This window comes from Sander lucioperca, chromosome 1 (genome assembly GCF_008315115.2).
Source record: "Sander lucioperca isolate FBNREF2018 chromosome 1, SLUC_FBN_1.2, whole genome shotgun sequence".
NCBI classification, from domain to species: Eukaryota; Metazoa; Chordata; class Actinopteri; order Perciformes; family Percidae; genus Sander; species Sander lucioperca.
The window spans coordinates 34,138,579-34,154,882 of record NC_050173.1 but is presented as its reverse complement, the minus strand read 5'-3'; the positions used below and the strand labels follow the sequence as shown (position 1 = coordinate 34,154,882).

At 43.8% G+C, this 16,304-nt stretch overlaps 1 protein-coding gene across 4 annotated transcripts in view; it reads right to left on the bottom strand.

Annotated features, from left to right (window-relative positions):
• ebf1a (EBF transcription factor 1a) overlaps nucleotides 1–16,304 on the bottom strand; it is a 54,830-nt gene extending 38,526 nt beyond the window's left edge. Inside the window, exons 1-6 of one of the 4 annotated variants that reach the window (XM_031302541.2) lie at nucleotides 15,469–16,304; nucleotides 14,507–14,663; nucleotides 13,358–13,421; nucleotides 12,423–12,478; nucleotides 11,027–11,100; nucleotides 9,464–9,532 (exon numbers count right to left, since the gene is read on the bottom strand). In XM_031302541.2, the coding sequence (XP_031158401.1) occupies nucleotides 9,464–9,532; nucleotides 11,027–11,100; nucleotides 12,423–12,478; nucleotides 13,358–13,421; nucleotides 14,507–14,663; nucleotides 15,469–15,602 (554 nt within the window). In that variant the 5' untranslated portion in view covers nucleotides 15,603–16,304. Of the gene's footprint in view, nucleotides 1–9,463; nucleotides 9,533–11,026; nucleotides 11,101–12,422; nucleotides 12,479–13,357; nucleotides 13,422–14,506; nucleotides 14,664–15,394; nucleotides 15,418–15,468 lie in introns of those variants that run through there. The other 3 variants (XM_031302537.2, XM_031302539.2, XM_031302538.2) reach the window with 3 other exon arrangements.

The window sequence follows — 16,304 nt, the reverse complement described above, 5'->3', positions numbered from 1 at the left end:
CACACACACACACACTTGTTTTGCCCAGGAGAGAACGAGGGGAGACTTTTTTTCCCCTCCTCCTCTTGACTAACTTACTCCACGTCATTCAAGGCCATCTCTTCTTGTTTCTTTTCTTCTGTCGATCCCCCTCACCTCCTTCCCCTTCCTCCCTCCCTCCCTCCCTCCCTCCTTTACTCTCTCCTCCTCCTCAACAATCTCAAGCACCCATCCGCCTCTCTCCATACACATCTCAAGTGCCACTTAGAAAACCAGACTGGGGCTTGAGCCAAACTCTGCTCTCAGTGGTTCTGTGTTTGTCTGACTTTTGGTGTCTTGGAGTCAAGATCGCAGAATAAAAACCTCACAAATCACCACCGGTCGTGCATTTTCTTTTAATTCTGGACAAGACGAATAATTGATGTCCAACTAAAAAATCTGTTGACTGTGAAAAGCTCTGGCTAAAAACATTTGTTTGTCTCTGTTAAATCACTAATTATAGCCTGGCACAACACAGGGCAGATGCAGGCTAATTCACCATTAGGCCGTTTGGTGTTTATTAAACTTTTATAATGTGATCACTCTGATAACGGCACAATTGTTTCCCTAGGCGTGTGTGATTATACTGTTGTACCCCTCTGTCCCCCTTGTAATGGCTCCCGCCGAGTGTGTGCATGTGTGTCCGTATGTGTGTGTGTGTGTGTGTGTGTGTGTCTTGGAGCTTGCGGAGTAGTATTTTCCATTTCTCATTAGAGTGGCACAGACTCCTGCTGCAGGGTCAATGGAGGGTGTGTGGATATATGTGTGCGTACGTGTGTGTGTGTGTGTGTGTGTGTGTGTGTGTGTGTGTATCTGTTTGAAGGGGAGTGGGGTGGTAATGAGCGCAGGAACATAATACTACGCCGTCCATTAATGCTCTGAGGCAGTGACATTAGGCATACTTAACTAATAGAGCCAGTCTCTGCAATTACCCACTGTTATCTCTGCAGCTTTAGAGAGGAACCGGCTTTAATAAATGTTTGTAGTGATGTGATAAATGCCAGGTTTGCTCATTTGTAATCTACACTGCGGGACAAGGGGAGGCGGGTGGATCTAATTGTTTTACTCCTGATTCGACAATGTGGTTGAATTCAGAGAAAAAAAAACGTCTTTCCTTTTCAGAATATTATCCTCCAGGTACATCTTTCTCCCTCCTTGTTGTCCATCTATCTCTCTACGCCTCTCTGTGCTCTCAGTGGGGTACTGTTACAACTGTCCTCCTGTCAAACAGAGAAAAGCAGTCCATACCTGACACTCACCGTCACGTCTCTGCCTCCTCTTTTTCCTCTCCTCTCATCTCTCTTTCATCCTGGCCCACATCAGAGGCGCCGCCGTGATTGTGTGTGTAAACATCTTGTCATGCTAACACGGGCGTCATGACAGAAGAGAGACGAGCTTCATTAACGTAAGTTTGTCTTGGTGTCTTGTGTGTGGGCTACATGCCTGTCCGTACCATTGTGTAATAGTGTGTTTCTTGAATTTTCCAGGGTCAGAGGCAGAAACATAGAGGAGTCGGAAAAAAAATTGGGTTTTTATTGTGCAAATGTGACACAATTTAAGGACTGCAATCAGCTACAATCCTGCAAAAGCAAAGTGAATACCTTCACCAATTCCAGCTTTAGCCTACTCCTTTCTGAATATCTACCACAAAGAATAACTGTCAATTAACAAGCAAGTAATCACTTGCTACAGAAAATACACCAATAGCTACACCTCCTTGCACACCCCTCACTCTTTTGGCAGTAAATCTTCTCTGTTTGTGTGAAGACAATAGCCAGAGGAAGAGAGAGAGAGGGAGTGGTGTAGCGAGAGAGAAAAAGAGCGTATGGGAGGGAGGCAGACGAGAAAGCGGCGCTGTTAATTGTTTTCCAGAAAAAGGTTGCAAAGGTCTGCACGTTTGAACTGAATGTCACCTCATGTAAATCACAGCCTCTGCGTTGGAGAAGCCAATAACGGGGATAATTAGCGGGACTCTCTCCTGCACCGCACGCACAGATCGAGGAAGAACGCGCTGCCGAGGAAGAGCGTTCAAACTCAGTGGAAGATTCCATGTGTGATTAACCAAAAAACCTTCAGAGTTAAATCTGGAGTCTTGAGTGGGAGGACCAAAGGAAAAGACACATAGACAGAGGGGCAGATAGAGAGAGAAGAAGAAGAAGAGAGATATATATCAGAGAGACAAACACATTAGGAGACGCAGAAGAAAAGGAAACGACTGAACATTCCTCCCAGTGAGGTCAAGCCACTCGGTAAACAAACAAACAAACAAACGTTAGCAGTACACACACACACACACACACACACACACACACACACACACACACACACAAAGGGGGTGAGGCGCTGGAAAACAACAAAGTGTCTCAGTCGATTGCCTACGCCTTACTTTGTCTCCCCTCATCAGTTACATAAACACAAACAAAGGCCTTTAAATTCAGCTCGGCTTTTTGAAGTGGAACAGTAACATGTGCTGGGGTCTCATTTGTTGATGATTAATGCAAAGTAAAAATAATATATTAGAAATGTAAGAATATATCATCCCTTGATCGAACCATGCTGTTGACCATAATTGTCTGCATGTTGACGTCGCTGCTTTACGTTTAATTACGGCAGAGATAGTCCCTTGAACATTTCCTTTTGTCTCTTAACATCACAGCTCAGATTAGTCAAACTCAATGTCACAAAACTTATATATATATATATATATATATATATATATATATTTCATATAAGCAGATATGAAATGGTTCAACTTGGAAATAATGATACGGTTACTAAATAGCCTATAGGTGCCAGAGTATGAGTGTTTTTTTACGTTTAAAAAAAAAGAAAATTTAAAATCTGAAATCAGCAGAAATCTCCCATAATATTAATCAGAATATATCCTATGTTGCAGAGTCCCAAGACAACTATCACACTCCATATCTCTCCCTCCCTGTCTCCCCCATGCAGTGCAGGTTTTCCTTCCATTGTGGCGTGTGAAACTGAGAGCGCCGCTCACAGGCCTGGCCAGCGATCCATTCTTCCTGGACAGATTGATGGAGAACAATCAACAGACTATACATCTTGCTCGGGCGCAGTGGGTCACTAGCACTCATCCTGGACACCTGGACTTACATCCTGGGCTACAGAGCTGAGGTAAAGCGCTAAAAGAGGGGCCGGGATGGAAACTGGCTGATAGGAAGTGAGACGCCAGGTTAGGGGGTATATGGAGCTGGCATGAGGCGAACAGTCTGGGTTCTCACTTAGCAGAAATAATAGGTAAACAATGAATCATCAGTGAGGGCTGAGTTTAGGATGGTTGGAAGCTATGCTGCTCGATGACACACCAACTCAGCCTGCTAGGAGAGTAGGCCTGAGAGGAGCTGCTGTGTCTATTCAATTACGAGCAGCAACACGGGCAGCCATGTAACACATTGGCTATGAGGGAGCACTTAGTGGGCCGTGCGCTCGACTGTCTACACACATCAGAGCTTTGAGAAAACAAAGCATTGCCCATGCCACACACACACACACACATTACCATGCACGTCCAAATGTATAGCATTACACCGAAAGGCACGCGCTCGCACTCTTCACGCCTCATTTGAAAAGCAAATTGAGCGCATCTTCGTGGGCGAGTCACGGACTAAATCCTGGAAAACGTTACCCTTTCCTCACTCGCAGCACCACACACACACACACACACACACACACACACACACACACACACACACACGTCCATACGTCATACATAAGACCTTTCATATGGTAAATATAGCCTCATTCTATTTAAGTGCCCTTCTATCTCTATCTCTCCGTCCTGCAATTTCCAACACCAAAAATGTCTTAAATAGCTCTCAGAGAAGTAGGACGCTACTCATTTGGGTCAGCTCTGGCCGGCCAAACCCCTTCATTCTGGGACAGAACAAACACTGACACAAAGGCAGTGGGAATGGCCAAGGAGAGCGGCCAGGTCAAGCAGGGAATGTCAAGCAGTAATGACAAAGCAGTTTGCAGAGAAAAAAGAGCTACAACAGCGTTATTTACAGTAGCGCTCGCCAAAAAACCTCCTCATGTCATGAAAGCCAGAACTTTTGTTGTTTTGACATTTGTAAATTACATTTTATATGACCTAATAAACTGTTTGTTACCTGCATTCAGCTGGGGAGCATTAGCTTAACTACCTATAAAGTGTGATAGCAGCTCTGTTAAGTTTATGGGGGAAAGAATTAAAAACACAAATACACAAACAAACTTAAGCATTACAAGTACTTATTTCCAGTGTGTTCCCTCGTTGTTTCCTCACCAAAAAACAAAAACAGCTTGTGTTAATTTGATATTTCATTTCATGGAAACAAATCCCTGTTTACTCTGAGAATGATGTGTGCTTTTTTGGTGGGGTGTGAGCCAGTTGTTGGGGGTGAGAGTGCTGAAGGTTTGGATGAGATAGAAAGAGGCAGCGCTGTTTTAGAGGCATCTCGACCTCCAAACTCTCTGCTGTCAATCAGTGCAGCCGTCCGTCCCCTGGGGCTGCGCTTTCCTCCAACCCTGGGAGGGGCACCACAGGGAAAAAAGAACACAACCAAACAGATGCAGAGAGCTGCCGGTCAATGTGTGTGTTTGTGTGTGTGTGTGTGTATATATGTGTGTGTGTGTGTGTGTGTGTGTGTGTGTGTGTGTGTGTGTGTGTGCGTGCGTGCGTGCGTGTGTGCGTGTGTGCGTGCATGCGTGTGTGTGTGTGTTATATTTTTGCCAGCCTGTGGATTCTTATAAGTGCGCATGCGTGCTTCTGCATATGTATTTGTGTACTGTGTATGAGTTTATCTGAGGGTGAAAGCTGAATCTGTGTCTATGTGTGTGTGTGTGTGTGTGTGTGTCTGTGTGTTCTTATGTGAGGCAGATTTGTGAGGCAGCCAACACCTGAGGGAGGGGAGTTCTTCCTGCATATCGATGAGCCAGCAACTCTGCCTCTTTGCCCCTCAGCCCTGCACAAACACCATAACCAGCTCAGGGCCAGTCCTTTTCAAAGCCTCACATAACATCTAATGCAGCTGCAGCCCCCCAAGACTGCACAACAGAAACAGCACTCAATGTGTAGAAAAACAAAAATCTTCTAAAAAAAGACGAAGAAGAAAAAGGCTGTGCTGAAAACAGCTCTCCTCCCCCAAAGAGAAACACCAAAAGAGAGATTCTGTCTCATGACTCTGTTTCTAGCTTCTCTTTGTCTCGGAGGGAAATTTAAAGCTAGTGGTAGGTGATCAGAGACGCAATAGAAAACCAACTGTGAGAAACAAGCGGAATAAAAGGGAAAAAGAATGACTCTCCTGCATAAAATAAAGCAGACCCAGGACTTAAAAATAATTAATGAAAACCTCAACATTCAGACGTCAGAAACATCTGCAGATACAGTCCAAAGAATGTAGGATAGCTGTACTGTAAGTGTGTTTTCACCTTCTCACTAACACAGTCATGGATATGAAAGTGAAACTAAGCTGAGGGGACGGAAGGCACTGCCAGTAAACCACATTAGCATCAAATGCAAATGAGAAGGGGGCTAATGGCTGGACAGGTGCAGACTGGGCCTCTAAATGACACACACACACACACACACACACACACACACACACACACACACACACACACACACACACACACACAAATGAGATGGATGAATTAAACATGGGTGGGCTCGGCTTGGGGGGCTGGCAGGGCTGACATAAAGTCAATGACATACATTATTCACTAGCGCACGTTAGCCCAGCCAAGGCAACACATGACCTCTCACCCCAGGAAGTGCATCCAAACATAACAACCAAAACAATGAGGGGGTTCCCCACTACAGACGGAGACAACGAGGGGGAGAGTGACCAACAAGCTATGCATCAGCTTGGAAAATGCAATCCTCAAGACATTGCAAAGTTTACTTGTTGCTTCCAGAAGTGTGACAATCTGGTGTAAAAGCAAAGCAGGTGTAGCCTAACGGCAGGCGGGAGATGAAGCAAAACCTGGTCCACAAGTGCTAACTACCCACCATGAAGCTGAGAGTCACTGGCTCACAGAACAGGAAACTGTCGGCCATGACATCATCCTCCCCGGGAGGAGCACTTCCTGCCCGACATTCTTCACTTAAGACACACACACTCACCAGGAAATGGCCTCTATCAACACACACACACACTCCTGAGGAAATAACCAACATTGATGCGGATACACAAGCACAGACACGCATGCAAGGAAATGGCCCACATCAATGGCAGGCTGCAGGAGTGTGTACAACGCAAACACACACAAGCACACACTCAAAAACAGCTATAAACCTGAAATAACATTGTTGGCGCATGTAAATTTGACACCCACCACCCCTCCCCGCACTGGAAAGGGGGATCATGGGAAATGCAGGGCTATACAGTGGATCCTTATCTGTAGTCACAGAGTTTCTCTCCCCCCTGCAAAGAGGCTCTCTCTGCCTGGGAGACACCCTGTGGCAGGCCTGGGTGAGCTGGCCGGGCAGGAAAGGGCCATGGGACACAGGTGGTAGTAGGCAAGCAAGGACACATGGGGCCGGAGGGACAGTCATACCCCCAAAGTTAGTCAGGTTGAGAGATTAGTCCACAATTATATGGATGCAGCAAGTAAATGAACACAAATCTGTTGTGTGGTGAGACCCATTTAAGAAAAGCTATGGAGCGAGATAGCAAAGGTGTACACAGGTGAAATGGAAATGTGTTTGTGACTTGAGGCCCATCCAGGCACATGATAGACTGACTAGCAGTGGCTGCATTAATTAACCCCACACTAACCAGGAGTGATGGAGAAAGGTGGAAGTGGAGGTGGGGGGGGGGGGCTCCCCTCATATTATCCTGCCTCTGTAAGAGGCTAAAGTGGCCCAAACATGTTTCCCTGGGGAAGATACACACTAGCTTCTCACCTTTTAGCTGCTTGCCTGCCCAGTGTCAAGCACAGGTACAGCATGGCATGCCAAGGTCTCTCTGAATTTCCAAGAATTCACCACATCAGAGGTTAAATGCACAAAATATGGAATGAGTTGTCTTCATCTTCACGACTGACTGATTCAGATCAGAAGGACAATAAAAATCTGAGACAGATGAGAGAGATGACAATGCTACATATAGTATAAACATGTAGTCCTATAATATAAACAGCATGAAAACAGGGCAGATTGTGGGGGATGTTTTGTTCAACTTCAGTACAAATCTAAGAAGTGTTCAGGTGCTTTTTGCTATTATAGCCTAAACAAATATGCTTCATAATTAAAATCTGCATTGTATTGCTCCTTGTAGACGCTTTTAAGCCCAAACAAATTCTCCTTTCAACAGGAGGTGGAATAAAGCGATGGGTGAGAGAGATTCTCCCGGTAAGCCAGTACAGTACCCAGAGCGCTGCCGATCCACACTGTACCAGATTTGTTCTCCTAACAATCAAATAAGTTTCTCATTAGCTGACTTTATTTTTTCTCATTCCTGCGGTTTTGCTGCAGTGGCCTGTTTCTCCCATCTTAACGAGAGAGAGCTAATTAGGCAATCAGACCCATTACTCTTCCAGAAGAGTTAGAGCTAGCCCAGCTAATTAGGGCTGTAAAATCTAATCATCTCTGCGAAACAGCAGTGGGCTAACGAGCCCTTATTTAACGAACTAAATAACTTCAAGGCTGGAGAGGGGCTGTTGATGGTATTTCTTTATGAATTTGAAGGAGGGGAACTCGTGGTAATTGAGTCAGTTTCACCCTCACAGTTGTTTGTTTGTTTATGAATCCCTGATTATTACAACTGCCAAGAATATATTGGTACTAAATGAGCAAACGTATAAACCCTCCTCTCCTTATTCCCCTTCAGTCCTCCCTTTAAAGCAAGCCATTCGCTCTCCTCTCACCTGACCTATTTTCCTGTCCAGAAAGAGTGCTCGCTGGAGAGGAAAACAGAGATATTGCTGTTGTTTTCCCTCCCCCTGTTCTAATTTGTTGTTCGTTAATGCTGCCCTCACACCTGAGCCATTGGGCGTCGGGGGAATACCGCCAGCGAGCGACTACAACACATGCTCAGTGTGGGAAAGCTGTTCACAGCAGAGATCAGCCTGTTTCACAAAGATGGAAATGCTCAAGCTGAGGCAAACTAAATGGAAAGTTTAACAGGATGGCGCCCATAGAAACAGAGGGACAGAGTGCACAGATGAGAAATTCAACAAGTATGCACACACGAAAAACAAAAATCTGAAATATGGCACAGAGTGATGGGCAGGCGTGTTGTAAGAGGCCACGTGGTGGGGTGCAGCTGTCTCAGGGAGCGCTGAGGTGAGGCCTTCCGCTTCATTGGAGCGGAACAGGGGTGGCGCGCGCGCACACACACACACACACACACACACACACACACACACACACACACACACACACACACACACACACACACGCACACACACACACACACACACACACACACACACAGGTAAAGAGTAGCTTTTGACAGAGCAGAAGCGAGCACAGGCCAGCTGTGTTCATCAGATAGCACAGGTCACTGCCTCATTAACACTCACACAAATACACTCAAATGTGACAAATTCAAATCAGACATAAAACCTAAATAACCTATGATGCACTACGTGATAATGCAGTTGTTTGGAAAGGTTAAATACAGTCAGAAAAGGTGATACACCACAGAAAAATCACTTCAGCCTGAAATTTGCACTCCAACAATTGGTCAAGTATAAACAAATAATTTCCCTCCCGCTGTTCGTCCACGTGTGCCACGCACATGCAAACAGCACAGGCCGGACTGTAAATCTACAGGGCTTTTCTTTTTTCAGACGGACCGTAAATCCTGTGAGCTGCTGCATTGGTCAGAGGTAGTTTATGACGACAGGAGAAAGGTATACACTCAAAGAAAAGTGTGTGTGTGCAGGACTGCGTCTGCCAGTGTCAAAAAGCGGCAGACAAGCTTCAGTATACCGGCCAAGTGTGAGATTTATACACAGAAACATGCACACACACACACGCCAGGCTGTAGCTGTAACCCTAACTGCTCATCAGCTAAGTCATCAGCCCGACCACACAAACACTGTTTGACCACACTTGAAGCAGAGCTGCTCTGTGATTGCTCATCCACTTTACACACACACCACTGGAATATTATTTACTGCTGTTTCACACATTTTGCACACACACAGACGATTATGGTTGCTGTGGCCTGCTTTATTAGGCCTGCAGGTTTAGTTTTCCCAGCCCAATCATATGTCCAAAATAGCTTTCATCCAGCTTACCCCACTGGAAATATATATAAGGAATTTTGTCATAATTTTTCATTTCTATAATATGTTTGTGCAACATTTGCTGCCCGTGTATTCTGCACACAGTTCCTGTCCACACCCATAGGCCGTCATATGTGCTGTGTTTGTGTTTGTGATGACAGCGCAGCATCACGTCAGCTGAGGTTAAAGGGCAAAGTTTGCTTACCTGTCGATGATGACAGGGTCTGATGGGGTCTCGTTCCTGTTGCCACAACTCTTCTTATCACAGCATCGACTGCAGGGAGGCGAGAGAAGAGGGGGGCAGAGACAAAGGGGAGTTAGTCACAGAGATGTGAACCACAGAGAAATAAAGATAAGGTACATCACAGAAAGAGGGAGAGGAAGTCAGAGGAGCGTACAGGAAAGAGAAAGAGGAGTAAAAGGGCGTGAGACTTTGGCAGAGTTTCAGAAACAACGTGAATTGGATTTCTGCTGGGCTTCCCGAGGTAAGACCGGGGCTCTAGCGCTACAGTAGGTGAGATCAGCGGGGTGATTTTAGGAGAAGTTTGGATGAGGAGAAGAGCTAAAGCAGTGAGCTTGAATGGGGCTGGATACAAACTTGAATTAGCCTCCAGGGCTCAGGTTAGCTCCATTTCTGTCAGACATCCCACAACCAGACATCTTATGTTCTCTATTTTTCCTCAGTGCTCGTCCCCTCCCTCTATCCCGCCTCTCTCTCTCGCTCTTTCTCTCTCTCAGAAGTGGGTCACAGAGTGGTCCCACTGGACCTGGGGAGTAGTGCATGCTGGGTAGAAGGGGGTTGCATACTGATGTGACGAGTCCTTTCTGAATCATTTGACTGCAGCACAATGTAACAGCATTGTTGTGTGCTGTCAGCCCCCTTATTTCCCCCAAAAAGTATCATCGCGTCAACCTTTTCTTCTCTGTCTGCTTGTCTGTGTGTACAGTATGCACGTCTGTGTTTGACTACATGTGTGCATCTACTGTATGTGTGTGGGAGGAAATGGAGAAAGACACCAAAGAGAGGGAGAGAAGGGGGGAGACAGATTGACCCCCCCCCCCACGTTCTTGAGTCCCTCAGGACAGGAGGCTTGGAGAGCCAGATCAGATTTCTGATCTCGCCTGTTTCCTGCAGCATATGAAAACAAGTGGTCTAAATTGCCTTGTGTGATAACCAGGAAGTGGCTACACTTAGCCACCAGCAATTTCTCTAAATCTAACTCTACATGTATTTCTAGAAGGCTGGTTTGTGAGGGACAATCACATGCTGTGTGATGCATTTATTGATTCTAAATGCATGCGACGGCCTGTGAGATCTCTGCTTGCTTTAGTATATTTGACTGTGTGTATGTGTGTGTGCGAATGTGTGTGTCTATATTTTATGTGTAATCCGAGTCCGTCCCCCTCTGCACATAGCTCACTGTCAGGACACAGCAAACTGCATGTATTACACAGACTACGGAGGATGGGTTTGAGTAATGAGCTTTTCCTTGTCCTAATTAGCTGAACATGAGAGGGATACATACACATATACAAAGACACATATACACAGACACACACATCCCTACCAAAAGAAATAGGCCAGGGCCAATCTCCCCAACCCACTTTGAGGAAAATTATAAGATTTCTATTGTAATTTAGCAGTGTTCCTCATGTCTTTGCCCCCTCTTTACACTAACAGAGACACCTCCAATGTGAGAAAAACATTTGTCTTGATCCAGACTAAAAAGCATCGACTGGACCTGTAGCTGGGTGTGTTTTGTCTTACCTGCACATGATCTCATGGGTCAACAGGACCCGACACATCTCTGGGTTTTTATCCTGGCCCTCATAGACAATAGCCTGAAGGATGAAGAGGAAAAGAAATCACAGAAAATTCAAATAACCGTGATTTATATATTTTTTTATGTGGCATGCTGAAAGTTTAAAAAAAAAATGAGCCATGATGCAAGGGAAAATAAAAAACAGAAAAGTGTGTCTTTCATCTGGGAGCGGCGTTGTCTATCTGGCAAAAGTGTGTGTCATGGGAATCCAGTCCTCGTGAACAGGAACGCTCTGTTCTGAGAGAGACAGTAAGAGAGAAAGCATGTGTGTGTGCGTGTGCGTGTGCGTGTGCCCGTGCGTGTGTATTCCTGTGTGTGCATATGTGTTTGTGTGTGCATGTATGTTTATATGCTGTGTACAGTGAGCAGTTGGACTGCCAGACTGGAGTATAGTGCACCATCTGGTCCATACAGCACAGAGTCCAAAAATCTAGTCTGGTTACCCCTCCAACCCCACTCAACATGCTCTCCGGGGCTGTGATCACCCTGCACACACACACACACACGCACACACGCACACGCACACACACACACACACACACACACACACACACACACACACACACACACACACACACACACACACACACACACACACACACACATCCCCTCCTACTCCTTTCATTCTAAGGCAACCTCTCTTCATACCTAATGGCATTAGAGGCAAAATTGGCAAAACAAAAGACCTGATTTCAAAACAGCGTTGAAGAGGTTTTTCTTCGTATCTAAGTCATCCTAATGGAGAATTCCCTCAGTGTTTGCCAGCCCACATGTGCTGCTCTGTATTTCTTTGTGTGATTGAATTGGCCATAACACACTCTGGGATAGTTTGTTCTGTTTCACATTGAGGAAATGAGGGTCAAGGTCCTCAAAGAGTAAGCTGGTATGCATCACTGTCTATCTCAAACAATAACACTAACACACAACTGCTTCTGCACCTCATATTCACACACCATAGGTGCACAATCACACAGCCAGCGCCACACACACACACACACACACACACACACACACACACACACACACACACACACACACACATATACTGCCTGACGCTTGTAAAAACACACACCATCCCCACTTACTGGCTGCTGTGCAGAGGTAGACTATGAGGACACATGTCCTCTACTTTTCCGGGCCTCTGTAAATGTATTCCACAGGTAAGACAGGTCGTTTATCAAGCTGGCTGTGCTGTGCTGAAGTTGAGGGTCTCAGACACAGGCATGCAGTGGGGGTAAGGGGGGGGGGAGGCGGTTGGAGGTAGGGGCAACATTCAGACCAACACAACCACTGAACTGATGCATAGTTTAATTCTTTGAACCTTCAACGCAAACCTCTTACCTGCTTAGTCATAGAGTCAATGAGACGAACATACAAGTCCTGCTCTGTCCTGATCCCTGCAGAGACACAGAGACACAGAGACACAGAGACAACGGCTTCAGATGGAACCAGGAGGCTTCACATCACATCGAAGGCAAAGCTTTCCCCATTCTGGGGCATATTTTAGATCACGGCTTTTATTCATTCTGACTTCCCCTTTGAGGAGCCTTACAAAAACTGAATGAGTCCAAACTGTTCCTAATGACTGTCAGTATTTGTTGCATGCCAGTTTGCTTGGAACTGCAAATATTAATTTACTTGCTTTACCCCTGTTGATTTTATCTCTAAAAACATCTATTAAGAACGTAATTGTGAAAATGGACTTACCACACAGTTTAATTATATATATATATATATATATATATATATATATATATATATATATATATATATATATATATATATATATATATATAGTTTAATTATATATATATATATATAATTAAACTGTGTGGTAAGTCCATTTTCACAATTACGTTCTTAATAGATGTTATATATATATTTAAAAAAAAAACGTTGAAAAGGAGGATGGGAAACATTTTATTTTGCTTAGTTTGGTTGTTTATTGCTTATTGGAGAAGATATACATAATAATAATAATAATAATAATAATAATAATAATAATAATAATAATAAGAAGAAGAAGAAGAAGAAGAAGAAGAAGAAGAAGAAGAATCATAATCATAACAATAGCCTAATAATAACAATATAATATTGGTAATAAAAGTAATGTGTACAGCAACATTTGAAGCATTTTATAAAGCACTAATCATTCAGGATGAATATAAAATAATACATAAAGAAAAGCCGAGGTGAGCTCCTAAAACGTTTGTTTGGCGTCTCATTCCCTCACTGCTGCTGTATTGCTCCAGAAACATTATGGAAGCTGAACTCACCGTTACTGTAGAGGAGCTGGAGTCTATAATGGATCCCATTGTTGGTCTTTTCCCCCGTCGTTTCCTATGAAAATTAAACCAAACACATCGCTCAGAGCAGCTCCTCCTGGGACTGGTATAACACCTAGCTCTCTCTAAATGGGAGCCCGTTGAAATGACTATTCTTATACATATATATATATATATATATATATATATATATATATATATATATATATATATATATATATATATATGTTATATCATCCACACAGACCAAATGCAGAAAGCAAGAAACAAAGGTTTTGTTTGTAACTTGAACAACTTTTGATGACGTTATTTGACGAAATATATTCTGTAAACTGAGTTTCTTAATAATCTTATATTTTGTAGCTAAAAAAAAAAAAAAAAAAAAACGTTCTTTACAATTAGGCCTGTTTACAACTTTATTTACCGATAATGTAAACGGAAATTGTTTAGAATGTTACTTAAGATATTTAACAAATTCAAAAAGAATACATTGACGTTTATTAATTATATATTCAATAAATCATGAATCGTGTATGTAATGTAATATTAAAATGTGTTAATAACACTGACCAACAGTAGAAGGAAATTTGAATCTAATAAAAAATAAGTCGATACTAAATGCTGATGAATAAAACAAGCATTTAAAGTACAACACTTTTAACGCCACTTGCAAACAGATCAATAATACACCTGATCGACGTATCAAACATTAATATTGATGTTTGTTTAGGAAATTAAATATCGTGTCTGACAACACCTGCAGGAATAAGGCAACACGCTTTGCTCAACTGTCATAAAAATATCTGTCAATAGCCTATGATCAGTGGGGGTGCAAAAGTGTTCCTGCGCTTGATTTACAACTTTAAGTAAATTAGTTTAAAATTGATTTCGAAGAATTTGAAATTATAAAGAAAAGCTAAAATAAACAGAAGTGTGTAAATATTTCATGAAAAGCCTCCAGGACCCATGATCCCTGCTGTGTACGTCTGGTCATTTATCACTTTGACTCAACAGTCCAGTGTGTCGGGCATCAGTCCATGCTCCGCTAAAATGCACGCATTATAAGCTTATTTGAAAGATTTTATTAAAAAACTATCACGTGGTGAAAATATATTTTTTTTGTGAAATGTGCAAACTCACCTTTTCCTTCTCTACAAAGTCAATGTAGGTGGTTCTCTCTATTTCCACCGGCTGACCCTGTCGGTCGTATAAAGCCAGGACGAAGTGGAAGAAGTTGGACTTGCGAAGGTTGGAGGGCGGCTGTTTCTCGAAGTGTGCACGAGCAAGACCCACTCCGCTGCGGACACAAGCACAAACCAGCACCATCCACCACGAAGGCAATTAAAATAAATGCATTCAATACAAATGCAACATGACACATCTGCTTTTAAAATTAAATCTACAGTCTATTATGTTTCAGTCACTGTCCATTTCAAAATCCCCACATGTAATTTAATTTAATGCGCACAAACGCCCATTATAGTTTAATTAACAATAAAATAATAAAATATTACGCTATACGCCTAAAAGGATTAATTATGCTAATTTATATTACAACCATAATTTGGAAAGGGCAATTGCTTTCATGGTAGCAGGGCTGCTGTCGATAGAAGTGTGATATTTAATTTTAAACTTGACCAACTTGTTTTATAATAAATAATTTTATTTTATCGTTTTAGAGAAAAAGAACTGCTGAATTCAAGCTGGACAAAATATTAGTGTATGCAAAAAGTACCTATACCAAAAAACAGGAAACTACCACCGAAGTAAGGTGACGATCTTAAACACACTCTTACAGCACACTTTCCAAAACACCAAAGTTAATCCAAGCCTACATTTAAACCCTGCTAACCTGAAAGTGCTTGGAGTTAACTGTGCTTTCAGTTCAGAAATATGCTAAACCTCTGAGCCACATACAGTATTATCATGTTGGAGTTAGAGCTAAAAACTTTAAAGCCAGCAGGAACAGTGGTTATCCAACTATAAGTCCTCTGGGAACTCGTGCTGCCCCAAGTGATGCTTTAATACCGCAGATTAGAACGTGCTCTCCCCCGGTCTCCACGCCCCGGTGCAGCGCAGCGCCAAGGCCGCCTCAGGCTCACCTCTGGGCGGCTGTGTTGGAGTCCAGCACTCCGGCGCCCTGCATCCATGTCCGAACCGCATTCATCCCGGCCACCATGGGCTCTTCTTTCATACTACTCCCACTCCTCTGGATGCTCTCGTGGATGCCAAACATCAAAACGCACCTTCACACTGTCGCTATCTCTCTCACTCTCTCTCCTCTCTCTATCCTCCTCTCCTTGGCTCCCTCCTTTCTCCTGCCTCCCCTTCCTCGTCTGTTTGATCGCGCTGTCAGAGGAGAAAAGTGGCGTGGTCTACTTCACTTGGCGTTTAGTTGCGCGTGTGTTTCTCAAAGTAAACAAAAGATGCGACATGTGGAAGGAAAAGGGGAGCTGTCAGCATCCAGGGTTAACTGCACCTCATGTCAGCGACTCCACAAGAAAAAGAAGGGGGAAGCAGTAGCTGTGAAGATGAACAACGTTGAGAGCGATGAAAGGGGAAGCGCAGGATAAGAGGCTGCACTGAGTTGGCGACAGTCCCCCGGATCAAGGTGCAGCTGACAAAAACACAAGCAAAATGTTGCTTTTTTTGCAACAAACAGTCCACAGTGAGAAAGAAAACCAAGGAGATGAAACACGTTTCACCCTCCTTCGCTCCTTCTCTTTAAAGTCTTCTCTGTTCAGATGAATGAAACGGAAGATTACGCGCAATTAAGAGGCAGTCCTGGACAACAGCGACTCCGCTCCTCGTCAGCTCGTGCTCAGCTCCTGCTCGGGTGCTTTGCGCTCTATTCTTCCCTGAGGAATCACTTTAGACCATCTCTGGGATGCCAAACAGGAGGGAACTAGTAGGTGAGGTAGGCGTGGTATACAAAGCG